The 24884-nt window shown below is 60.7% G+C and overlaps 1 protein-coding gene across 2 annotated transcripts; it reads left to right on the forward strand.

Moving 5' to 3' along the window:
• The first annotated feature begins 1033 nt into the window (after nt 1-1033).
• LOC117646278 (putative fatty acyl-CoA reductase CG5065) lies at nt 1034-10037 on the forward strand. Of its 2 annotated transcripts, none has more exons than XM_034387119.1 (9): nt 1034-1262; nt 5970-6171; nt 6440-6688; nt 6988-7133; nt 7248-7357; nt 7427-7616; nt 8155-8403; nt 8531-8791; nt 8910-10037. In XM_034387119.1, exons 2-9 carry the CDS (start codon nt 5977-5979, stop codon nt 9049-9051), a joined length of 1542 nt encoding a protein of 513 aa, XP_034243010.1. In that variant the 5' UTR covers nt 1034-1262; nt 5970-5976; the 3' UTR covers nt 9052-10037. The 2 variants fall into 2 exon arrangements, with proteins under 2 accessions (XP_034243010.1, XP_034243011.1); XM_034387120.1 differs by lacking the exon at nt 1034-1262 and adding an exon at nt 4073-4094.
• Nucleotides 10038-24884: the final 14847 nt, after the last annotated feature.

Genomic DNA, 24884 nt, shown 5'->3' on the forward strand with positions numbered 1-24884 from the left:
CCGCGTGCACACTAGCAAGCGTTAGCGAGCGTGTATGACTAAGCATCCGGTGGCCGTTGTACGGCGGGTAAGGCAGATTCAGTTCATTAAGACTATCGTGCGGTGCATCTCACTCAGCCGAGTGTGAATGCGGTGCATCTCGGTGCATCTGCACGTTGCTTGTCCGGCCGGCCGGGCCCTCGGCCAGGCCTGCCACCTGCCAGCCAGACGCGACGCCCCAGACGAGGTTAGAAGCAACAAAGACTGGGTACTGGGTCATCTGGGCACGCTACTGGGCGGACCGGGCGGACCGGATCGCCAGGAATGGGAATCACTGCAGTCCGGCCCGCCGTCCGGCCGGAGCACCTTGGAGGTGCGATTCTATTAACGCCACGAGAGGTCGCGCACGGACCGACGGACCGCGCAAAACAAGGCTAATGCTCACAAAGGAACCAGAAAAAAAAGTCTAAAAGGTGAATTCAAAACAATAACAACAGCGCCCGCCGTCGATTCGGCGTGATGCATATGCATGCATCCTCCCATCCCGAGCACCTGCCGAAAAGAAGCTGGCGCTGCCTTGGCGGGATTCGAACCGCAGAGGGCACGATCCACTGACTCGTGCGTTACCCCTGACCCGCAGCGACCGTTACGGACCGTTAGCTGCCGGAAACTTGAACGCGAGGCAGCCCTGGATGTCCGGCAGGGCGACACGAGCCTCAGTCACCGTGCGCGCCTTGCCACTTCCCACCGCCTCCGCCACCTCCAGACGAAAATTGCTGCCAGTAATCTCCGACTGCATTATGTCATTGCGTTATTCGCAGTCCTTCCCTTTGAAGGTCTACGGCTCTGCGGCGGCCTGCGGGACGGCCGAGCAACGGCAAGCCGAGAGGCGCTCCTCTGGATCCCGGCAACCCCGCCCGATGCCGCCGCCGCTCCGCGCTCCGCTCCCCCGCCCGGCTTGCGGCCGGCCTGCCTCTGCCCGGCTCTGCCCGCCTCTGCCTGCAGGTGTCCCCGCCTCGGACCGAGGCCCGGCCGCGCCAGAGAGGCACCGCGGCCCCCAGTCCACACTCTCCTCCCGCCCAAGCAGCACGCCGCCTCGATCGCCGCCCCGTGCGCACCCGTGCGCGAGTGTTTCGTGAGTGCGTTCCAGAGCGCGCGTGCGCATGGGCGTGAGAGCACGCGCCCAGTGAGTGCATCGAACAGCAGCCAGCGCACCAGGGAGTGTCCGGTCGTGATAGGGATTACCATCCTCGCCGCCTTCCAGCCCTTACAGCAGTGCACCGGTAAGCAAGCATGGCACGGGCCGACGGTCTGCGGGGGCGGGACCAACTCTCCAGGCTACCCGGCACTCTTCAATTTTTGAAGACTAAAATTCTTTACTGTTTGTAAGCCTGCTTACAGATTTGCAATCTTAATTTGGATACAAAAACTTTAAGGTGTTGTTAGTCTTGCGGGAATGCGATTATCTTGGAGGTAAGCAGAGGTAAACAAAACACTGATAGGCAGCCGGAGCCTACGGGTTGTGCCAACTTAACAATTCAAAAATTATCGCAGTACTTTTCTTTTTTATTGCCGTATCAATTTTTTATAGTTTCTTTTTTCGACAATGTCGTGGAGCCACGCTCTGCTGGCCGGATGCATGGATGGAATGCTGATTACCGCATCGGTCGCCTTACGTCTGTGTGGGAATCAATCACAAAGCAAGGCGCAAGGCAAAAATCCGGAGCCGGGTTTGATTGGGCGCGCGACGGGTGAGAAAGGAGAATGAGCCATTCAGCGACAGAAGCGACAGAAGAAAAGCCGGGCTGGCTTCTTCAGCGTGACCGTCACCGTCAGAGCAGGCGACTGGCGTAGCCATTTCCGGTTTCTTTCTGAACGGTTCTGGTATCTTGCCAACTTAAATTCCTGCAATGCTGCCAATCTATTTTTTATTTTATTTATGGAGTAGACTGGATCAAGAATGAGCCCCGACTCAGTATGTGGTTGCTTTCTTACCGCGAGGATGAAGGTTCAACGCCTTCAAAAGAGAAATTAATATCTAAATTCAATATTTTTTCAGTTGCCATCTCTCCATAAAAAGGTGTAGCATTAAGAAGTTGGCAGTATCGGAACGCCAAAATAAAGGTCTCGCTAGTCGGCTGGGCCTGGACAAGGCCGGGAAGCCGGGCGAGAAGCCGGGCCAGACCCAACCCGGCTGACATTGATACTCTTTCTGTGATCGGACCAAGGAACGAGGAACGCGACGCTGTTTCCGCGCGCCGCCGCAATTCCAGCCGACCAGACCACCGGTCAGCCCACCGGGCCCTGGCTGCAGGCGGGGCGGGGCGAGCGGGGCGGTGCAGACGACGTCCTCGTTGCGTCACGGCCGCGGGGCGGGGCAGGGCGAGGCAGTCGGTTGGACCGCTTTCAGAATCGTGTGTTTGGCTCAAGGCGGCGAGCGGGCGTGGCACTCCCGCGAGGATGCGACCCTTTCCTGTGGCGCCGCCATCAAACACTCTTTAATTTCCGCCTCATGTTCCCCGACTGTTCGCTGTCCGTCAAGTACCACCCGTAAAACGATTAGCGGCCCACGTAGCGCCGCGTAGCGACTCCAGCAACACTGTACTCTGACTCTCTCACTTCAAGGGCGGTCCCGAAAGGGTGCGAGAGAGAAAGGGCGACGGAACGCTCCGCGGAACCGTGCAGCAGCGCCCTCCGCTCCACCGGACCAGGCTGGGCCAGGCCGGCCGCACCCCGCTCCCCGCTTCTTGGCTGTCTGGGCAACGTCTGGGCAACGCGCCGCCGTGGCCCCCGCTTCGACCTCGACCCGGGCCCCGCGCCCCGCCCCTCGCCTGTCCGACCGGTGCGGGGCCTCGCCATGCCGCAGGAGCCACTCTGCAGGGAAATCACACTCGGGCGCCAATTTTGGAGCGCGCCGGTAAATGCGTTGGCTGCAAAGAATAACAGGAAAATGCTTTCGCAAATAAGGCGAATCTAATACGTAACCGCTTTTGTAGCCTTCTTCTCACGTGGGGCTGAACGAAACAGCGTGATAGGATTGCTTTTTGCAGCGCCATTGTGCCGCGCGGTGCCCGGCATGCGTGCGGAAGGGCCTTGCCTTCCAGTCGCCACCGCCCGGACGACTGAACCGTACAACACGTGAACCCTACGGTGCCCTGCGGTGCACGGTGAATAACACAGCCCCCCTCCTCCTCCGTACTCGGCCCCTCCCCGTGGCCAGCGTACAACCGTGGCCGGCGTACCGTGGCACCCGCTATGCGATTCGCGGCGTTATGGCCCCTAATTCCCTTTGTTTTGAGGCGAACGCACTCGCGGCACTCGCCGTGCCCGTAGAAACCTCTCGTAAAAGACGGAACCAACTGCCGCCAAAAAGTTAGGAATATTAATTTGCGCGCGCGTGTGAGTAACGGGGCAGAGGTGACACTGGCGGCCAGTGACAAGGGGGCGTCTTTACTACTGACACTGGCGGCCAGTGACACGGGGGTATCTTTACTACTGACACTGGCGGCCAGTGACACGGGGGTATCTTTACTACTGACACTGGCGGCCAGTGACACGGGGGTATCTTTACTACTGACACTGGCGGCCAGTGACACGGGGGCATCCTTACTACTGGCACTGGCGGTCAGTGACACGGGGGCATCCTTACAACTGACACTGGCGGCCAGTGACAAGGGGGCTTCCATACTTCTGACACTAGCGGCCAGTGACAAGGGGCTTCCATACTACTGACACTGGCGGCCAGTGACAACGGGGCATCCGTACTACTGACACCGTGGTTTCGATAGTACCGCCGCTGTTCGGCACGTGAGTGAATCGCGTGCAAGGCCAGCGGCGCAAAAACACTTAGTGCGCATCCAATCCCATTTGGCCATTTTGCGGTCGGGGCGTCGCACTTTACTCTTTCATTTTGTTAGCAGCGCGGCAAAACGGACGAGCGGCCAAGCGTGGCTCCGGGTGGCTGCGGGTGTAGGCTGGTGTAGGCGCGGCCCCACTAATGCTGGGAATTAGACTCTCGTCCAGGCAGCCGCCACTCCGCCAGCCGGCCAGTCGCCACAGTCCGGCAGTCCGGCACGCACACACGGACAATGTCAGGCAGTTCGCACACCGACTAAGTGAGTGCGTGGATGGACGGGTTGAATGAATGGCCGAATGGAGAAAAAGAGAGACTAAGTGGCCGAATGAAAGGAAGACTAAGTGACCGCTTTAATGCATGCACAAATGAACTAATGAATGAATAGGACTGTGAATAAATGGGTTTGTGAATAATTTTTTTTTTTCGGTGAAAAATACCAGTTTTAAAAAAGGACAGTTAAAAACCTGAAATCTAATTGAGGAATGAGATGACGCGTTATACTGTAAGTGCCACCTTGTGCCGCGCACCTCGTTGTTGGCGGGACTGCATCCGTGACTGTAGTAGTGAGTCCGATGTCCTGCCGGAGCGTCTCGGCGCGGCTTGGCACCGCTCCACCACGCGAATGAGATGTGCGCGGCGAGTAGTGGCGCGTAGCGTACCGCACGTTCCGCGTCCCACGTCGCCTTGCCTCGCCTTGCTTCGCCTTGCGTCGCCTCGTACCGCCTAGAGACCTAGAGACTCTAGGTCTCTAGTACCGCCGAGGCGTGCTGCAAGGCAGCGCAAGGGAATGCTTTAATCGTAAATCCTGTCCTCACGTAACAAACGGTTCGGAGTGCCAACGGCGCGCTCTCTCTCCCTCTGCGAAAGCATAAGTGGCAACGCTGCTAGATGGAAGCCGACCGGTCGCTAATACACTCAGTTTCTCAACCGTTTGATGCAATTTCAGCGTTCGGGATGAGTTTGTCGTCCAGGCCTTCGCGGATTCCAAGGTGCCAAGCTTCCAGGCTGGAGTGCTCCGCCAGACTCAATGGCGCCGCAGTGTCCTTTATCTTTATTTTTTGAGCGGCGTGGGAAAGGTCCCCGGGAAGCGCAAAGAGAGCACGGCGTAGTGTCCTCGGCCTCGGCAGCTGGCTGCTCTCTCTGTCTGTCTCACGTAGCCCCGTGTCACCGTTAGCCTCTCTGGAGGCTCCTGCAGCGGCTCTCGAGCCTTCCAGAGGCCGAATTCTGCCCGCCTAGTTTCAGGCCAGTGCTTTTCCAGTACTTTTCCATTGCCCCCTGCCCAGGCGACACACTCGCGGCGAGGCCGCTCTAGCCACGGCTCCAGCCTCGGCTCCAGCCAAGCCCGACAAGGCCCTGGCGTTGCTGCAAGCCGTGGATTGTATCTCCACTGCAAACGAACGTGGAACGCGACACTGGAGAGGCGTGCTTGCTTGCAGTGCCTCGCAGTGCCGCGTTGTTTCCACGAGCCGCGTTGCAACGCGCCGCGTGGTAACCTGCTTGACTCGCCCCGACTAGACTCGACCCGCCTCCCGTAATCGGCGCATCTGGATGAATCTATGAATCTCCGCGCCGCGCGTGGTGAGGCCCGAGGTTCACAGTTCAAACACTTCACGCCGCCAACAGTTGTCGGCTGCTTTATGGTTCCTGAGTCGTCGTTAAATGACGCCAGGAGTCAACTGCCTTTTATTACAATCCTGGCCGGTGCCTATTTAACGGGCACCATGACCGTGGTGTGCTTTCCACTGCCAGCGTGTGTGTAAGTGCGTGTGTTGTGTTTTACGCAATATGAACTCACATCCCTTGGGTCGCAACGCACCGCTTGCTATCTTTTTCTGCTCTTCACTTCCGCTTCCCATCATTTCTCACTTGCTCCGATTTCGCTCTACGTGCCCCGAAGAGGGGCAGTCGACCGCGTCTAAATCAGGATCTGGTTTCTTGTCGGGATGGGCTTCGATGGTTGACTCCCCGGCGGTTGTTTCTAGTTGCTGACGACGGCGTGCTCGTATTGTGTCAAGGGTGATGCAGAGACGGGTTAGCTGTCTAATTCCAGGAGCAAAGTGCGAGTTTTTGCATACCTTTTAGGCACTGCCCCCACCGCCCCTGGACCCGCGCCTGACTGTTGTTGTTGTTGCAGATCCACGATGGCGGACCCCGGCATCCCCGAGTTCTTCGAGGGCCGCGACGTGCTGGTGACGGGCGCGACGGGCTTCATGGGCAAGGTGCTGGTGGAGAAGCTGCTTCGCTGCTGCCCGGGCGTGCGCACCATCTACATCCTGGTGCGCGCCAAGCGCGGCGTCGCCCCCAACGCGCGGCTGGAAGCCTTCTCCAAGATCGCGGTAAGCGAGTGCAACAACTGCATGCTTTGTTTACCCTACCCTATCTCCTGAGAAGAAAATAAATCAGCCACACTCACGTACATGATTCCCCAGAGAGTCGAGCGCTATTCCCGTCAATTGTGCGCGCAAGGTTCCCAGAGCGGCAACCTCTCGGTAACACGGCTCAAACTCCGTCGTTAATGACCGTGTCACACACAACCTGACTGTTTTCAATTCACCAATTCACACAACAGCCAAATGAGATGAACAACAATCTAATTGGCTGCAGCTGTTCGAGCCGCTCCTCAAGCAGAACCCGAAGGCTCTGCAGAAGGTGGTGCCCCTGGAGGGGCAGGTGAACGCCGTCAACATGGGCCTGAGCGAGAAGGACCAGCAGCTCATCGTGGACACGGTGTCCGTCGTCTTCCACCTGGCCGCGTCGCTGGACTGGCGCAGCTCCCTGAAGCGCGCCGTCACCGACAACACCGTGGGCACGAGGAACGTCATGGACTTCTGCTCCAGGATCCGGAACCTCACGGTAAGGCCGCCAGGGTCAGGCTGGCAAGAGATGAGAGTGGCACCCGAACCGTCGTGACCCGCGGTATCTCGTAAACGGTGACCGGTACAGTCCTTAACTAAAGAGTGACTTTAAATGGAAACGAAATTTTCAAAAGAAGTCACCTTGCGCTGAACACCTGTAAATCTCACTGTTTACGAGAAATGGACACCGCAAGACGGCAGGTCAAGAGCTGGCCGATTTGCTCGTCTTTGGTAGCTCTCGCCCTCCACTGCCCAACTTTCAAGTCAAAATGGTAGCTGATGTCGTTGGTGTTGCAGGCGCTGGCCTACACGTCCACCGCCTTCTGCCAGTGCGAGGAGGACGTGCTGGAGGAGCGCACCTACAAGCCCAGGGTGGACCCCGAGATAGTGCTGGAGCTGTGCGAGAAGCTGGACGAGGAGGCCCTGCAGGCCATGACCCCTGGGTGAGTGGCGCGGAGTAGGTTGGGGGTCCTATACTACTGCCAGAGAGGGCATCAACTGCGTTTTAAAGAAAGCCAAGACTGGCACTTGAACCTCGGCCTGGGTTTTCCCTGCAGTCTGCTTGGCCGCCACCCCAACTGCTACACCTTCACGAAGGCCCTGTCGGAGGCGATCGTGGCCGACTACGGCAGTAAAATGCCCATCTGCATCATCAGGCCGGGCATTGGTACGTTGGTCCACCACTCGATTCAAAATACTTTTTATATAACAGTATTGAATAAGATGTCGTTTGCAGTGGTGCCGGCGCTCAAGGACCCCTTCCCCGGGTGGGTGGACAGCCTGAACGGGCCGATGGGGGTGCTTGTGGCCTCGGGCAAGGGCGTGCTGCGCTCCATGATGTGCAACGAGAAGTACGCCGCCGAAGTCATCCCCGTCGACATCTGCATCAACCTCATCATCGCCGCGGTGCACAAGCGCTTCCAGCAGTGAGTGCACCTCTCGTCCAGCCTCCGGCCAACTTCGGCCGCCCAGTTCCAATGAGACGATCGAGCCTTCGATTGTTAAGCCCCTATTATTGCATCACGGCCGAACGAGCAGACCCGTAAAATAAAGTGCACACACGATATCCAACGGGGAGAGGAATGGTTACGCAATGTGAGGGCAGCGGCGTGGCGCGGCGCTGCAGTGTGGCTGTGTGTGTGTGTGTGTGTGTGTGTGTGTGTGTGTGTGTGTGTGTGTGTGTGTGTTCGCTGCCTCCGCGGCGCTGTCCCGCATTCTGAGCATTCTGCAGGCCGACCCGACGTCCCGAAGGCCCCTAAGCCGGTAACTGGCGCTGCACCGCGCTGCAGTTGCCGCGGTCTGCAGTGGGCCGGGTTCGGGCCGCGACCCGCCGCGGAGCGCCGGGCAGCCGTCCACCTCCCGATCAGACAGCTTGCCCTGGCTCGCCCACACCATGCTCCGCCAACAGCAAACTTTCTGCAAAAAATCTGCCATACCTAACAACGCCTCTCTGTCCTCCCTCAGGCCGAAGATCATGTCCGACATGCCGGTGTACAACGCGTGCACCGGCACCCAGGACCGCACCACGTGGCGGGAGGTGCTGCAGCTCGGCCACAAGAAGCTCATCAAGTACCCGTTCGAGTGGGCCATCTGGTACCCGGACGGCAACATCCGCACCAACTGGTACACGCACACGCTCATCGTCTTCTTCTTCCAGACCCTCCCCGCGTACTTCATCGACTTCATCTTCCTCTGCCTCTTCATGGAGAGATTGTGAGTACTGCAGTGCGGTTCTCCCTGCGCCCGGCAGGTAGACGACCCATCCGACGGCGTAAGAGCTCGCCGCCCGCGCGGCAGGCAACCCAGCCGCCACTGACCCCCACCACTTGCATGCTTGCAGCATGGTGCGCGTGCAGAGCAAGATCAACTCGGGCAACGAGCTGCTGGCCTTCTTCACGATGCGCGAGTGGAAGTTCCCCAACGACAACGGCTGGTCGCTGTGGAAGGGCCTGAACCCGCGTGACCAGGAGACCTTCTTCATTAACAACGTCCTGCCCGTGGACAAGGACGCCTACCTGGACAGCTGCGTGTTCGGCGCGCGCACGTACTGCATGAAGGAGCCCGTGTCGTCCCTGAAGGCTTGCCGCCGCCGGATCAAAGTGTGAGTACCGCCAGGGTCATCTCGGGCCTGCACGATGGCGGCCGCGGATATGAATATGAATGTGGGGGACGCGCTCACGGCCCTGACGGCCTTGACGGCCTTGGTGTTGCTGTTGCAGGCAATACGTGGTGCACCGCGCGTGCGTGGCGCTGTTCTACATGTGGTGCGTCTACATCGCGGTGCGCGTGCTGAGCTGGCTGGCCGGCGACTCCGTCAAGGGCCTCATGGCCGAGTCCGTGGACGACCGCCTGTCCCTCTAGGCGCCCGCAGTGCCGCAGTGCCGCTCAGCGAACAGCGTTCGCCCCCAACACCTTCCCCCTTTTGCCATTTACGTACTTCGCTTCACCTCAGCACGCTTCTTGTCGCGCGCCCCGGGACACTGTTAAAGCTTTGGGACGCGGTCTCGTTGCAATGGCCCCGTGTTTGGGTCGGGATTCGTTTCCCAGATTTGTAACAGTTTTTTACTGGCGCCTTCACCTCTGCCATGGGTTCTGACTTAAGTGCAGCGCCTGAAACTTTCTTTTTGCCTTGTTTCATCGTTTTAATCGTAGTGGTGTAAGCTGCATTCCTGGGCTGGTTTCCATTCCGCACTAAGGCGAGTGCGTTCTAACAAATAAGGGCCCATCACATTCATGTATATTGCTCATTTGATCGTCATCTAGAAGTGTAATCTCAAACGAGGAGACTGATTTTAGTCATTCGGGCTAAGCATTTGTGTACCTTTATTTTGCGGAGGTGGTATGTGTACGAGTCTATAGTACAGTGCAGCTCACTGCTAAAACGTTGTTAATGTAGTCAACGATGAATGTCCTCCTGTCTACGCTCTTGCTCAAACTTTTGTTGTTTCGTTTTCGAATTTAGACCTAAGTCACCCTCCATCGAATCATGACGGCGAGATTGGCCGTACGTTGGGTCGAGCGAACTCGACCACGTAAGTCACCAAATACTGCACGCAGAAAAATGTTTCATCGAAAGAGAAATTGTCGCGTTTTGGAAACTCTTTCGAATCAGTGTCGAAAAATCACATTGATTCTAAGCCGTTTGGTGAAATCGATACTTTTTCATCAATTCAATGAAAAGCGTTTTCTGGGTGTACGGCCATGTTCTCTTGTCAACACGCGCCTTGTGTTCAAAATGATGTCTTCTTTTGAAGAAAAGTGTATTTATTGATTGTATCAAAATGTATTTTTTTTCACTGTGTTGTATGTTGTATGCCTGTACCAAAATAAAAAACATGTGAACTGCCGCCACGCTGTCTTCTTCCCGCTGCACCTTGTTCCCAGTAGCAACAGTCTGTATAAGTGACGCCTCTACTTCGGCATCCGGCCACTTTTAAAAGTCCTCCTCTAAGCGGATTGCGCGGAGAATCGCTCATGATCGCCAACAGCAAAAAGTTTCTGACACGATCAGCGTCTCATCGCTGTGGGAGGGGAGGAGACACGATGCTCTGGCTGCTCGTCGGCCTGGCCGGATTATCCATTATGAAACCTGCAAGCTTGAGACGCGGCGACGCGGCGACGCGGCCAGCGAGAAAAATTAGCCGGCCGTCGCTTCGTATTTCAGGCGGGCGGCGCCAACTTCGCCGAGTGGCGGGGCGGGAAGGGGAGGGCGGCAAGCCGCAAACACCACAAATCGAAATTTCCCTGCTGATGGCAGCGGCCCGGTGTGGAATTACCCGTCGCGAAAAAGAGACATTCTTCAGCACCCTCTCCTCGCGCCCCCACCCCCACCCCCACCCCCGCCCCCGCCGCGCCCCCTGCTCCTCCGGGCCGCGGCGCCCCTCCACGCTCAGTCTCTCATTGGCCGGCGAGCGGCCCCTTCCTCGTCCTCGGCCACGCCCCACCGGGGGCCGCGGGGGGCAGGGTTGGGGCTGGAGCCGCCCCCGCACCGCCCCCGCACCGCCCCCGCACCGCCCCCGCACCACCCCCGCACCGCCCCCGCACCGCCCCCGCACCGCCCCCGCACCGCCCCCGCTCCACGGTCAGTCGAATCTGCGGCCGCGAGCACCGGGAACGAGACGCTCGACAAACTAGCCAACTCGCGGAGAACGCCGCCTGCTGTCCACGGCATAGGCAACCCGGCCAGCGGGCGTGCGCGCTGTTGCCTACCTCGCCGGCGCTCGCGGCCAGGCAGGCAGGCAGGCAGGCAGGCAGACGGGCAGGCAGGCAGGCAGGCAGGCAGACGGGCAGGCAGGCAGGCAGGCAGGCAGGCAGGCAGGCAGGCAGGCAGGCAGGCAGACGGGCAGGCAGGCAGGCAGGCAGGCAGGCAGACGGGCAGGCAGGCAGGCAGGCAGGCAGACGGGCAGGCAGGCAGGCAGGCAGGCAGGCAGGCAGGCAGGCAGGCAGGCAGGCGGCTAGGCGGGCAGACAGGGCCAGCGCAACGAGGCGAAGCAAGAGCACGCTGGTCGGACCTCACTTTTAATTCTGAAAGCACTCATCGCAGCGCACACACGCACACACACACACACGCACACACACATCGCACACATCCTTTTCAGTCTCACGCTCCCCTCGTTCACGCCCTTCCCCGTTCATTACTCTTCATTAGACTGCGCCTCGCGTCCTCACTGTCTCTGTCCCTCCACCTATTACCCGCACGGCTATTTTACTTTGACGCTGTAATCTTCCCTCCTCTTTTTCTTTCCCACCCCCTCGTGTCTTCGTCCACAGTGTGGCGGCGGCCGTTGGCTGGTGTCCGGACGGTGGGATGGAGCTCGGGGACACTGCACTAACCCAGTGTGCTGGTCAGCGCGGCAGGTGCTCTTGGCCCTCCGCACAGTGTGGGGGTTGCGAGTCACGGTGTCGCTAACCGCACGCGCCTACTTGCGCTTTGCATCGACGTAAATTTTGAAATGTCACGACAGTGATGCTAAATCGAGAAAGATGGCAGCCTTATCTTTGCATAGGTTTCCGTCACTGCATAGAGAGTTGTGTTTTGCAGCTTCACTCAAGTGCTGTCAATGGTGACCGTCTCAACAGATACAGATTTAAAACTCGACATCGTGCATCCACTCCAAATTCGCGGCTCGTCCTTAAGGTTGAGCTACTGGGCGCCTTCTGTCGCCATTCTGTCTCTCTCGCACCCTGACGGTGTGCTCCACGAGTGCGAGAGGGACAGCTCGATTCCATCACGGTGTGGGCGGCGAGCGCAGCGCGGCGGGTCGTATAAAGTTTAACGGCGCCGCCTGTCAAAATTGTCACTCGAAGCGCCGCGACGGCGACGCGGCGACGGCGGCCCCGGATTGCGCGACTTATTATGCAAATAGATAAAGCATGGCCGTCGCAGGACGGACCAACAGAGAGGGTGGTCCCCCCGCCGTCCCGGACCACAGCAGCACCAGGACGGCTCCAAACCAAAAATTGAATCAAATGGTGGCTGGGCTCGCCCCGCCGCCGTGCCGTATCCGAGTGTGAGAGGCTCCCCCTCCCCCCCCCCCTTTTCTCTATGAGTCTCACTGGCTGCTGCCCGGCCGATCCGCCCGTAATGAAGAGGCTGTTGTTTTTGAATAGGATTAAAACGGCTGTCGGCCGCAATAGCCCGCCTGAAACAACACGATAATGCTGCGGTGGCGGCGGCGGCAGCACGAGACTCCCCCCCCCCCTTTCGGTCTGTTTGCGAGGCGTAACTCAGTGCGATTGCTGCTTGACTCGAGGACCGTATCGGCAACGCAGCGGCAGTTTGACAGTGTGTTGTTGTTGATTCGAGGGGAGGTTGTCACACGCCCTCGCCGAAAAAAGTACATTCTAGTTTTGATACGCACGAACGATTTTATTTCTTTTCTTTCTAATCGTTATAACATAATACTACGACATCACATTCAGAAGCGAACGGGCCGCGTGGGCAAACAGCGGTAACGAGGTTTACTTGCAGGTGCAGTGGTAACCCCTCCAGTAAATGTACTTTAAGTATATATGTACACATATTTCAAACAATTTCCTAACGACTCTTTACTTAAACTTAGAGGGTAATGGTTAGACACGAAACTGCGTTTTTCGGATTACATCACAGCGACTATGAACGAAAACGATTAATATTGGCGCCCCGCCAGAGCGGGCGCTTCTAAGGGACTCCCATTTCACCTGGATCCACTATCACCGACGGCACCCTCGCCTCCAGGAGTCGAGGAACGCGCTCCGCCATCAGAGACTATCGACAGTTTGACTAGAAGGTTATTGAGAAAGTTGGATTATTTATCCTAGGGCCGAGGCTGGCTGGCCTGCCTAGTGGTGCGGCACGTGCAGGTTGAGGGCGTTGGCGGCGTTGGCGGCGTTGGCGGCGGCCTCGCGCATGAAGTGGTGGTGCAGGTGCGCCTGCCCCTGGAAGGGTGGCTGCAGCTGCCCGAGCTGCCCGAGCTGGCCCAGCTGGCCGAGGTGGCCCAGCGCGCCGCTCAGCGGGTGCTGGTGCAGGAACATCGGCGGCGAGCCCGGCCGACCGGGCGACCGCGACGGCGGCGACATCCGTAGGGCTGGCGAACGCGGCGGCGAGCACCTCCTGGGCGGCGAGCACCGCCTGGACATCGGCGGAGACCTCGGCGGCGGCGATCGCGGTGGCGGTGACCTCGACGGCGGCGGTGACCTTGCCGGCGACGTCCGAGGCGACCTCGTTGGCGAAGGGTGCGGTGACCGGCGCGGCGACGACTGCGGGGAGTCGTCGTCGTCCGACGACACGGCCTCCTTGTTGGTCTTGCGGTGCTTGACGTAGTCCACGACCAGCTCCAGCCCCAGCAGCGCGCGGATGTCCTTCTTCTTCTTCTTCGTCTCCTCGTCGCTCGTCTCGCCCTCGGCCTTGGTGTCCTCCTCGTCCTCATTGTTGTTATGATTGTTATTGTTGTTGCTATTGTTGTTGTTGTTGTTGTTGGGCTTGATGTCGGCGTCCATGAGCTGTCGCTGGCCGGGCCGCACGTCATCGTAGATCCGAGACAGGTTCTGCAGCACGTAGTTGGGGCCGGGCCCGGGGCTGCCGGTGACGGGGGGGTGTCCGCCGAGCCCCACGGGCGCTCCGGGCGCTCCGGGCCCTGGGCTGAGGGGCGCCTCGCCGGGGCCGGGGGACGGCGGCGCGGGGTGCTGCTTGCCGCGCGGCAGGGGCACGCTGAAGGCCGAGCAGTGCTTCTGCTCGCCCTCCTTGGCCTTGATGTGCCCCGAGACGCGCAGGTCGATGAAGAAGTGCAGCGGGTCTATGGGGTACGGCGGCTGCAGGGGCTGCAGCGGCTGCAGGGGCGGCTGGTGCGGCAGCGGGTACAGCGCGGGCGGCGGGTACCACAGCGGTGGCTGCAGAGGCGGCTGCAGCATGTCGCCGGGGTGGGGCGGCGACCCCAGCGGAGGCAGCATGCCCAGCGGCGGGTGCATCGGGGGCTTCGGCGACCCCGGCGGCGGCAGCGGTAGCTTGTCGTCGCCCAGGGGCGGCGCGCGCGGCGTGGTCAGCTCCAGGGGCTTGTCCGCCATGGCCAGGCCCTGGGCCAGGCCCTGCGCCAGTCCCTGCTGGTGCTTGGCGGCGTCGCGCCACGTGCGCTTGCGGGGTCGGCGCGTGGGCGGCGCGTGGTGCGGCGGGCCGTCGTGGCCGCCCTGCCCCGCCTTGGCCGCCACCAGGCCGCGCAGCATCTCGCTGAAGAAGAAGGAGGTGGGGTGCAGCAGCGGCGCGTACAGGTAGGGCGGCGTGGCGGCCAGCAGCCGCGACACCAGGTCGCACGGCCGCAGGTCCATGTCGGACTCTGCAACACCAAGGCCTGGGCTGCAGTCCCTCCCCTCCACCGCTAGACTCCAGCACGCCAAAACGTGGAGACCAAGGATGACGTACCTGCTCGCGTCGGCCGCAGCGTGTTGACGGGCTTGTCCTGCACGTCGCCGACGGACGCCATGGCTGCACCTGGGGGCAGAAGAGGGGGCCGCGTCAGTGGGGCTGCATCCGCTGCATCCGCTGCATCCGCTGCATTCGCTGCATCCGCTGCATTCGCTGCATCCGCTGCATTCGCTGCATCGGGGCGCAGCAGCGCGGCGCATCATTTTCGTCAAGACGGCGCCGCAGACACGACGGGACACGACACGGCGCGACGACACGGCGCGACACCGCGGGATGGCTTTGTACTACACTACATTCTGTGGCGGGGAGTGCGGGAAGGAAAGAGTCGTCAAGAGATGCACGGGGCATGAAAAGGGGAGGGGGTGGGGAGGGAGCGTTTGAATGTGAAATGTGCACTCGTGTGCGCACACAGACACACCGCGACTCACACACAAACATACACACACACACATACAGAGTCAGGCGGGCTTTTGCAATGCACGCACAATAGGAGGCGGTGGCGGCGGGGCTGGGGGACTCAAATGCGGCTAGGTGCGAATGGGCGTTGGAAAGGAAGTGAGGGGTGTTGACGGGGCGGGGGAGGAGAGGGGGAGGAGAGCTGACAGAGAGGCGCAGATTCGACGCGCGGTTCGGATGGATGTGAATAAGGGGATTATACTTCCAGGCGGCGCCTCGCCCCGCCTCGCCCCGCCCCGCCCCGCCCCGCCGCTGTAATGAGGGCGCCTTTTGTACTTGGGGCATTAATTCGGTGCCTCCGAAGGGACAGCGACAGGGACACCGACGGCGTGATCACGGCGTGCGGGACCATGCCGAGGAACTCATTATTTTTCTCGTATTTTAAACATTTTTAGAATTTCATTTCTCAACAAGTTTGTTTTTTCTGGTTTCGAGGCGGTATTAACTCGAAATCTTTGAGGACATTCGTTTGGAATTTTTTTTCTCGTGATTTTGATAGTTGACCAGCGTGAGTGATTCGACTGGAACCAGACCACCAGCCGCCACTGGCGCGTTAGTGGCTCACGAGGCAACTGGAGTGACAAAACGGCGGTGACGACAAGTTTTTCATTCCGTCGTCGGGCTGCGGAAGGAAGGAAAGTAATTAGGTAATTCATTATGCAGGTTGACGTGACGGTATGCCATCTTGCTTTACCGAAGGGGATGCCGCCCACGGCTGGTGGTGTCCTTCCTTGCAAGCCCCCCCCCTCCCTCACACACACGCGGAGAAAGGGGCGCGCGGCGGGACGTCGGCCAGTCACGGGGCGGCACGGGGCGCCAGATGCGGCAGAGATTTTAAAACGGAGCAGGGAAGTCCACGCGGCCCGAGTCATAAAGATGAAAGGGCTGTTTGAAAGAATCCCGCGTGGCGGTGTGCGAGTGTGCGCGTATGCGGTGTTGCCAATCTGTGGAAACTGGCATCTCTCTTTTCGGTTGGCATGTTTGAGTTTGTCGTTACTCAGAATCTGACAGCCAAGGTGTGGTCAAAAGTGAAATGCAATTAGTTTTTCTTGTAAGAAAAGAAAGAATTTGAAAAATAAATAGACGGTTGTGTTTATAATGTATAGATAAATGCTATTTTCGTTTTCTTTTACTGTGTAGAAGTACATGTAGTAGTTTGCTTTGACGACAACAGCCGCTCGGGCAAGGCAAGCACAACGCGGGCGTATCAGCCGCGCGGAGTCAGTCGCCTGGAAAGATACAGGATGGGGCCGCAAATCATGAACGAGGCCCTGTGCGCGCCCCGCCCGGCCCCGCCCCGACATCCAAATCCCATCCCACTCGGCACCTGGGCCCATTCGCGTCACGTCGACACGCGGATCCACACCAAGACGCAACCACTGTGCACTACACTTTCGATGCGAGCTGCTGTTGGGGGAGGGGGTGGGGGAGGGGGTGGGGGAGGGGGTGGGGGAGCGGGGCATCGAGACGGAAGCGAGAGCGCGAGCAACAAGAGACGCAACACTTCATGCACGAGTCGCTTCACAACACGGTGAACCAGCCCCTTCCAACCCTCTGAGGCTCGCAGCCCCACGACACACACACACACACACACACACACACACACACACACACACACACGCGCGCAGAGAGAGTGAGAGCGGCGTTGCGCTGAGAGCCATATCAACCACCATCACGAGAATCGACGGCACGGTGCGCTAAGCGACCCGTGCTTTTGCCGAGCTTTTGCCGAGCTTTTGCCCGTGCTTGGCCGTGCTTTGGCTTGGCCTGACATTTTAATAAATATTTGAGCGCGCCGTTATTGATTGCCCGGGGGATTGACGAATGGCTCCTTTGTCCGTCACGGATGCCGTCCTCCTGTTTATGTCCTCCACCCTCTCCCTCCCTCGCCCTCCCCTTCCCTCTCCTTCCCGACCGGGCTGACATTTTCACGCGGATTTACGAGTGGCGACATTCTAAAGCGCCTTTCGCGCGCTCCGGCCGCACTGGAACCGAGCCGGAGCCGAGCCGGAGCCGCGCCGGCCGCACCGGTGTGCCGGAAAGGGAGCGAGTTGGGACAGAGCGAGATTCACCGCGCGCGGGGGTTGAGGCGGTGACGCGGTGAAGCGGGGTGGGGCGGCCGCCGTTCAAATGTTGCTCGCAGAAAAACGACACGGAAGTCTTTTATACGACTGAGAATGTCTTCCAAAAAAAAACAGTGCACGGAGCATCACTGTCGGCCAGTGATGAAATTTCAAACATAGGTTTGAATGCGTTCAGCAAAAAACTGCTCTAAACTGAACATAGCAGTACTGCTTTCCCATGAAAGCCCTTCGCAACAATGTCGGCGTTTCCTCCAGCGACCCCGACGACGTACAGTGCAGTGACGGGGGTCGACCGGCCATATGGCATCCGGCCGAGATTGATGCGAATCCGAGGCAAATTCGCAGCGCCATCATCGTCGTCTCGGTCGTCATCGTGACCGTCGTGGTGGTCGCCGTCGAGGTGGTCGCCGTCGTGGTGGTAGCCGTCCTGGTGGTCGCCGTCCTGGTGGTCGCCGTCCTGGTGGTAGCCGTCCTGGTGGTCGCCGTCCTGGTGGTCGCCGTCCTGGTGGTAGAGCTGGTCGTCGTCTTGATCGTCGTGGTGGTCGTGGTGGTCGTGGTGGTGGTCGTGGTGGTCGAGGTGGTGGTCGTGGTCGTGGTGGTCGTGGTGGTCGTCGTCGTCCTGGTCGTGGTCTCGGAGGGCACGGGGCGGCGCTGCGGCGCTGCGGCGATCTCCGGCTGCAGCCCTTCTCATTTCCCTTCGCTCTTCCCTCTCCGTCGCTCTCGAGGTCTCTCTCGTGCCGCTGGCGGCAGCAGCGCGGCAGCGCGCGTCACTTTTATTATTATTTTTTCACTTTTTATTCTTTTCTCTTCCCGCGCCCCTCTTTCCCCCCCTCTCTCTCTCTCTCTTTTTTATTATTATTATTATCATTTTCACCCGACGTCCGCGTCGCGCCGTCGCTCAGATTTTCCACCTATTAGTTTTACTCGCTTCGGCCCCGGAGGAAAGGGGGAGGGGAAGAGGAGGAGAAGGGGAGGGAGAGGACGGGGCGGCGGGGCCCAGCGACCGCGGTCGGGGAGATTTCAATATGTCGCGCTCCTCCCGCGCCTCTTGCTCCTCGCTCCCCTTCCGCCTTCCGCTTTCGGCTTTCACTGCGACAGCGCGACAGCGCGCGTCTGCTTGAGGCGCGGGGCGGCGCGGGGCGGCGCGGGGCGGCGCGGGGCGGCTGCAGGCGAGATCGCGCGCTTTTAGAGGGATTGGTGTAATGGTTGTGGCTCGAGGCCTGCAGACTGCGCCGCCCCGCCCCGCCCCGGGACACCTCACCGCCCCAGCGAGTTGGAGACGATTAAGTTGTTCGGCGCGTTCTGGCTGCTGCGGCGGTGATCCGCGGAGGCACTGAGATCCGTTCCTCTCCGCCGCGCGGAAGGCTTATTCCGGGGTGGGGGCGGGGGCCGCGCGAAGACGGCCTGCATTGTCCTGCGTTACGGCCCTTTTATTGCAAGCCAGGGCCCATCAACGGCCGGGCCTCGACGAGCCTCGACGAGCCTCGACGGCCACCTCGAGGGCATTAAGCCGCGCATATGAGCCCCGGACAAAAGTTTTACTAGGGGTATCGAAGGCAATAAGGCAACGCCTCGCCCCGCCCCCGCCCCGCCGCGCCCCGCCTCGCCACCGACCAAGCCAGGACTCAGGGATGGGCAGCAAAGCAAACCTGGAGAGAAAACTCGATCGGAAAGGCAGTCTCATCCTGCCCCGCGGCTTGGCGCCTGTGAGGTAGGCCGTCCCGTCAGACAGCGCTGCATCCGTGTTGCCTAGGAGCCTCGCAGGCGCCTGCAAGTAGGCAGTGCCGGTGCACCGCTGTCTGACGGGACGGCCTACCTCACAGGCGGGCCGCAGAGGCGTTGACGCTCCTTCGGGGATTCGCGCAAGAGTGGAGTCCTCCCCGCCCCCTGCGGGACGGGCCGGCAGGGCGGCCGGGCCTACACTGCCCCCACAGGACAGGCCCTGCAGGCCCTACCTGTCCGGAGTGCTCCTCGCTGCAGCCGGCCGAGAGAGAGACAGAAATGTCGAATGCAAATCAAGCCACCCTTTTTGCCCGAGCGGGGCTCGCCGTAGCGTGGCACGGCACGGCGGGCGTTGCGGTGCGGTCCAGGTGCTACTCCACAAAGGGAGGGAGGGGGACGAGAATCGATTCACATTAGCACACTCTATGCTTTAGGGAAATGAGTTTAGGTGGGCCGTGAGTGTGCGCGGGCGTGTGTGAATGCGTGTGTGTGGGTGGGGGGGGGGGGGCGCATGAGTGGATAGTCCACGCATGGACTGGTACTTTGCGAAACTGATGCCCGGAAAAACCGACAAGCGAACAGCCCGACTCTAATATGAGCAAAGTATCAGAAACAAAAGGTGTAGTTCTCGCATTCTCGCACAGTCCAATCCTAATTCAACTGTGGAAAGGCGCGCTTCATTTTGACAGTGCCAGGGTGCGCACGGCGGCCCGCCTGTCGGGCTGTCACGGCACAATGCGCGTGACCACTGATACGCGGCCACCCCTACCCGCCGTGGCGCGGCGTGGCGTGGCGTGGCCCCGGGGCAGCTTCCGCCAGCCGACACCCGAGACAACTAACCAGCCGGCCGGCCAGTCAGCCAGCCAGTCAGCCAGCCCAAAGGTGAGGGCACGAAAGGGTAAGGGGGTTGTCGGGGGTGGAGCGCGCGGAGTGCGGGCCGACGGCCACCAGATACTGCGCGCCGTCGGCGTCGTCGGCGTCGTCGGACCCCCGACTCGACAGACTGCATGACAAGGCGTCACCGACCATTTCTCACCATCCCCTGCCGCCGCTCCGCCCTCTCCGAGGACACCGAGGAGGCCGAGGACGCGGTGCCATCTCGCAGCCATTAGCCGTGTCTTGGGCAGGGCGCCGCGGCGCGCAGGAGGTTCCCGTGCATGACGATTAATCTTTCGGCGCGCTGGAGGACGAGGAGCGGGCCGAGAAGGAGGAGAGGAGCCTTTGTGGAGAGGGCCGCGCGCTCCTTGGCGACGCGCCGAGACAAAACCTGGCGCCGCTCGCCGAAAGATGGATTCCGTTCCGGCGGCGTGGCGGTCAGTGCGGCACGGCCGGCCTCGGGGGCGGCGCTGCCTGCGCTGCACCAGGCCGTCGTAAACAAAGGCGGTAACGTCCGGCCGGTCGGGCACCGGTCGGGCAGGTCCGCGCTGCCCGTAAACGAGCCCGCCTTTGTGGTGTCCGGCAGGGCCGAGGCACGGCCGAGGCAGGGCGGGGCTCCTTGGCGAGTTACGGTGTAGGCGGCGCTCGATCGTTTGTTTACCTAAACCTCGTTTACTGTTTTACTCTTTCGCGGCGTGTATCGGTTTCCGCGCCGCGCCCCACGGATCGATTTCGCCTTCTAATTAGCGGCTCCTAACGAGGCGAAAGAAGAGGGAAGAAACGCGACGGGGAGGGTAATTTACCGCCGCGTCACGACGCGTCCGCGGTTCGAATCCCGGCAGGGCCGGCTTCGTTTTGCAGAGTCCTCTCCTGCTCCGACGACGCCGTCCTTTGTCTTGCGGCCCGGCGAGCGAGACGGCGAGGCGAGGCGCCGCTGGGGATGATTTAATCAAGTTTAATTGTTTACTGACAGATAAACCAGGTCCGCGCCGAGCGCCACCGCGCGCCACCGCGTCCCCATGGCGACGGAAGACCAGAGAGACAGAGACGGGGAGGATGAGCAGCGGGAACCACTGTTTGCTCGAGGACCACGGAGAGCGTGGGATGGGTTGGGGGTGGCGCCAACCCGGGGCGGGGCGGCGGGAATGGCGACGATGGGGACCAGGTTGCGCTTCCCAAGAAGGAATTAATGTGATAAGATTGAGCCGTTATGAATAGTGAGTGAGGCGGGCAGACAGCCCCGGTTTACAGCGCAGTGGCACGGCTCGGCTCGGCACGGCGCGGATTACGGGGCTCCGCGAGGGCCGGCGGACGAGCACCGAGAGCCGCGAGCATGCCGAGCTGGCCGAGCAGGCCCTAACCTTGAATCCCGGCCTCGGATCGCGCCCTTAATCGCGCCCTAAACCTCGCTGGCGGCCCTGGAGGCCCGGAGGCCGGCAGGCCGCTGGAGGTGCTTAATATGTCGGCCGATCCCACTCTCTTTGCTTTCTGCCTTTCTCCCCGCAGCCCAGCCCGGCCCCGGCACGCCCCGGCTCGCCCCGGCGCCACAAAGAGACTTTCATGTTAATGAGGACGAGCACGGAGTGGACCGCGTGCAGCCTGCGGCCCTGGCGGGCCTGGCGGGGAGGGCGGGCAGCCCCGAGCACCCTCACCAGCTCGAGGGCGTTATTGTGCAGATCGGAGTGCTGCCAGACGGCGGTTTGATTCGAGGTCTTTATTGACGGCCTGCGCGCTGCCTACTTTCTCTACCTGCGACAAAGTGGACACTTTTGGAAATCCTGCTCCGTAAAACTCGACTATTTCTCAGCGATTGCCGACTTTCCAGCCGCTTCGATGTGGATCGGGGAACGCTTCCACCGCTCCGCTGTCCTCCAAGCACTCCTGAAACAAGCGGAACCGAGTCGTCCTGAGTGCCCCATGGGCCCCATGGGCCCCATCCCCACGGGGCGCGCGCCGGGCTGACGGCTCGCCGAGTGACGCAGCCCGCGCGGCACTGCGCTGCACACAAGCGTGCCTGCCGTTGTTCGCGGGTTCGATTCCCGAACGAGCCACAAATTAAAACCTCGCCAGGCCACCTCAACACGCCACGGCCGTGTCGGGGGACATGGCCTTCGCGGGGGTGGCAGCGCGCGGCGTGGCGTGCGCCGACGAGATGACATTTTAGGCGCTCGTTAGTGTGAGTGTGTGTGTACGTGTGTGCGTTTATGTGTGTGTGTGCGCATGCATGTGTGCGTGCGCGGTCTGGGAAGGGGTGGTCGAGTCACATAGAGGGGCCAAGTGAATAAAAAAAGAAGGAAAAGGGAAGGATTCGCTTCCACCCTCGCTGTGTGCACACAGAAAAACGGGTGGTGATTTAAGCCAATTTCCATCGGGGGCTTGAAAACCTTTCCAACTCCTGTACAACGTAAAAAAGTGAGTTTTTTTTTCATCCAGCCGTTGATTTTGCGAGTAGTTGAATCGCGACGGCGGTAGCGTTTCAGCGTTTCAGTGCCACAGCCTGTCAGAGCTCGATGCAGCAGGGCTGCGCGACGTGTCCCTCGGCGTTAACCCGCGCGTTGCCTCCCGGCGCCTCGCCTCGCCTCGCCCCGCGGTGTCACGCCTCCGGCCGCCCCTTCAATTTGTAGCGGTTTGCACCCTTCTCCGCGTCCCCGGGGGCGTGGCGCGGCGTGGCGCGGCGTGGCGCGGCGTGGCGCGGCGTCTCGGAGGGAAGCCCACTCACACGGCGTGTCACTCCGCGACCCAGATCGCTGGGCCTTCCAGGGGCCTTCCCCCTTCCCCCTCTCCCGCCACGCGCCCACCTGCCCAACACAATGCTCGGCGGACTCCCCCCCTCTCTCTCTCCTCTCCTCTCTCTCTCTCTCTCTCTCTCTCTCTCTCTCTCTCTCTCTCTCTCTCTCTCTCTCCCCCTCCCCCTCACGCCCGGCAGCGAGACAATTAATATCCTCACTTCTGCATGTTAATATCTCCTCCCTCACTTCACATTTTGGAGGCCGACTTTTTCGTGTCCGCGCCGTGCCGTCCCCGTCGCCGCCCCGTCACCGCCCCGTCACCGCGGCGTGGTGGTGGGTGTGGTGGGCGCGGTCGGCGCGGTCGGCGCGGTCCCCGGACGCGCTGCTGCGGCTGCCGCGGGGGTCGCCGGGCCGGGAAGGGTTGTTTTCAATGAGAAAGTGATGAAGGGGAGGGGAATGAGAGAGAGAGAGAGAGAGGAGAGAGAGAGAGAGAGAGGAGAGAGAGAGAGAGAGAGAGAGAGAGAGAGAGAGAGAGAGAGAGAGAGAGAGAGAGAGAGAGAGAGAGAGAGAGAGAGACGGAAAGAAAGAGAGAGCGCGTGGTGTCGCCGGCGCTAGACAAATTTGCGGGCCGCGAGTTTGAAAAGTGATAACTGCGCCGCTGCTGCTGGGAGGCGAGAAAGAGAGAGAGGAAGCGTGCGCAGTGAAAAATGAATGCGTGATATATTTGTGTTTGAGCCGCGGCGCTGCCTCTGTCTCCGCTCCCAGCTGTACTTTTCGCGTAAAGTAGAAGAGGCGTAAAGGACTGCGGGAAGGGAACGCGGCCCGGTCGGTCGCAGTGTGTCCCTTCAGCATCTGCAGCCGGATCCGGAAAGTTCCGCGCGGCGAAGCGAAGCGCCATCTGCGTTCCGCAGAATTATTAATACGCCTCGCGGACGGGGATGTTTCTAAATGCAAAGCGCGGACTCGCGAAAATGCCGGCGCGTCCTCCAAAGATCCATTTCCTGCTACATTACGTCAACTTTTTTTCTGCAGGTAGTTTCACTGTTGCCACTCTGCTTCTTAATTCGCTCTCGTTCGAGGCTACACCGCGAGTTAGCCAACTAGGGCTTCGTTGCCTTCGGCCACAGTGCAGTCCGGGCCAGTCCGGGCCCGTGCGGGCCGTCTGCCACCGAGTTGCATGGGGGCGAGGGCGATTGTCCCGAAATGTATAAAAATGACTCTCGCCGCGTTGACGCAAATTATTTTCTCCCGCTCCAAACTTGGACTGCCAGCGCCTCGCCGGCTGTTGCTGCTCGGAATTCTGCGGGGAAAGAGCGAGACACAGAGGGAGAAATAGAGAGAGAGTTAGAGTGTAGGAGGGTGACTGTGGGGCCCCCCGGTTTGACTCACGGCGACGTCCGGGACTTAAACGCTAGGGGGGTCTTCGAGGGGCCTTCGAGAGGGGCCACAGCCACAGCAACTACGGCCAGCAACAAAATCTGCGATGAGTTTTAAAATTCCGTAGCCTCGGCACGGCCAAATCCCTGGGCGATTAGCGACAAACAATAACTTGAAACAAGGACAACAAGAGCAGCAAGGACAACAAGGCGCCAACAAGGCAAAGCCGCGCTGATCCGCCTTTATTGAGCGCTGCTTACGAGCTTACTCTCGAGCCAGTGGTCTGCGTTGGAATCAATGCCTCACCGTCCAGCGCAGCCTCACCGCTCTGCCTATGAGTGCGAGGGAGACAGAGCGACGACGCTGCAGCCCTCGGTGCAGGCCGATTACACTGCGACGCATTGAGCCCGAGGCCTCTCATCCTCCCCTTCCCTCTCGGCTCGGCGACGCACGCCCCCACGACCGCCACCGCCGATGTTGAACCTGCCCGCCAAATCATCGGCCGCGAACTTATTGCTCGCCCACTCCCTGCAGCGCGTCGCCGCCGCCGTGGCGGGGGGTCCCCGCCGAGCCGAGGACCGCGTCGAGGAGTCGCGGAGTGGCGGCGTGGCGGCGCGGCGGCGGTCTGAGTGGCTGCCTCGGTGGCTACCGCGCGGGCTGCCCACGGATCGAAAGACAAGTGGCGCGACAAGCTCAGATCCGGTCTGTCTGTCTGTCTGTCTGTCGGCCCGTCTGTTTGTCTGTCCAGAGTGCCCCGCGATTGCGGTCCCCCGACGCGCGATAGTCCGATCGGCCACACCACCGAGCTCGCCCTGCTCGCCGTGTTCCGAGTGGCGCGGCGCGGGGCAGTGCGGGGCCGCGCTGGCCCGAATATCGATCACTTCACACATCACTCATTAAAAATTGAACGGCGTGGCTCGGGGCGCTGGCTTCACTGGCTCGGCTGGCCGCGCTGGTTTGCTGGTTGCCTGCGGCTGCCCGGGGCAAGCGGGCGGGGCGGGGGCAAGCGGGGCTGCCGGGCCGGGCCGGGCCCGAGGGGTGTGTCATGACGCC

The sequence above is a fragment of the Thrips palmi genome, unplaced genomic scaffold (genome assembly GCF_012932325.1).
Source record: "Thrips palmi isolate BJ-2018 unplaced genomic scaffold, TpBJ-2018v1 HiC_scaffold_19, whole genome shotgun sequence".
Taxonomy (NCBI): domain Eukaryota; kingdom Metazoa; phylum Arthropoda; class Insecta; order Thysanoptera; family Thripidae; genus Thrips; species Thrips palmi.

Bases quoted from the DNA above. Each gene is read 5' to 3' on its own strand.
- LOC117646278 (XM_034387119.1), top strand. From the start codon at position 5,977: ATGGCGGACCCCGGCATCCCCGAGTTCTTCGAGGGCCGCGACGTGCTG. The intron at 8,404-8,530 runs GTGAGTACTGCA...GCATGCTTGCAG, and splicing joins TGCCTCTTCATGGAGAGATT to CATGGTGCGCGTGCAGAGCA. The intron at 8,792-8,909 runs GTGAGTACCGCC...TTGCTGTTGCAG, and splicing joins TGCCGCCGCCGGATCAAAGT to GCAATACGTGGTGCACCGCG.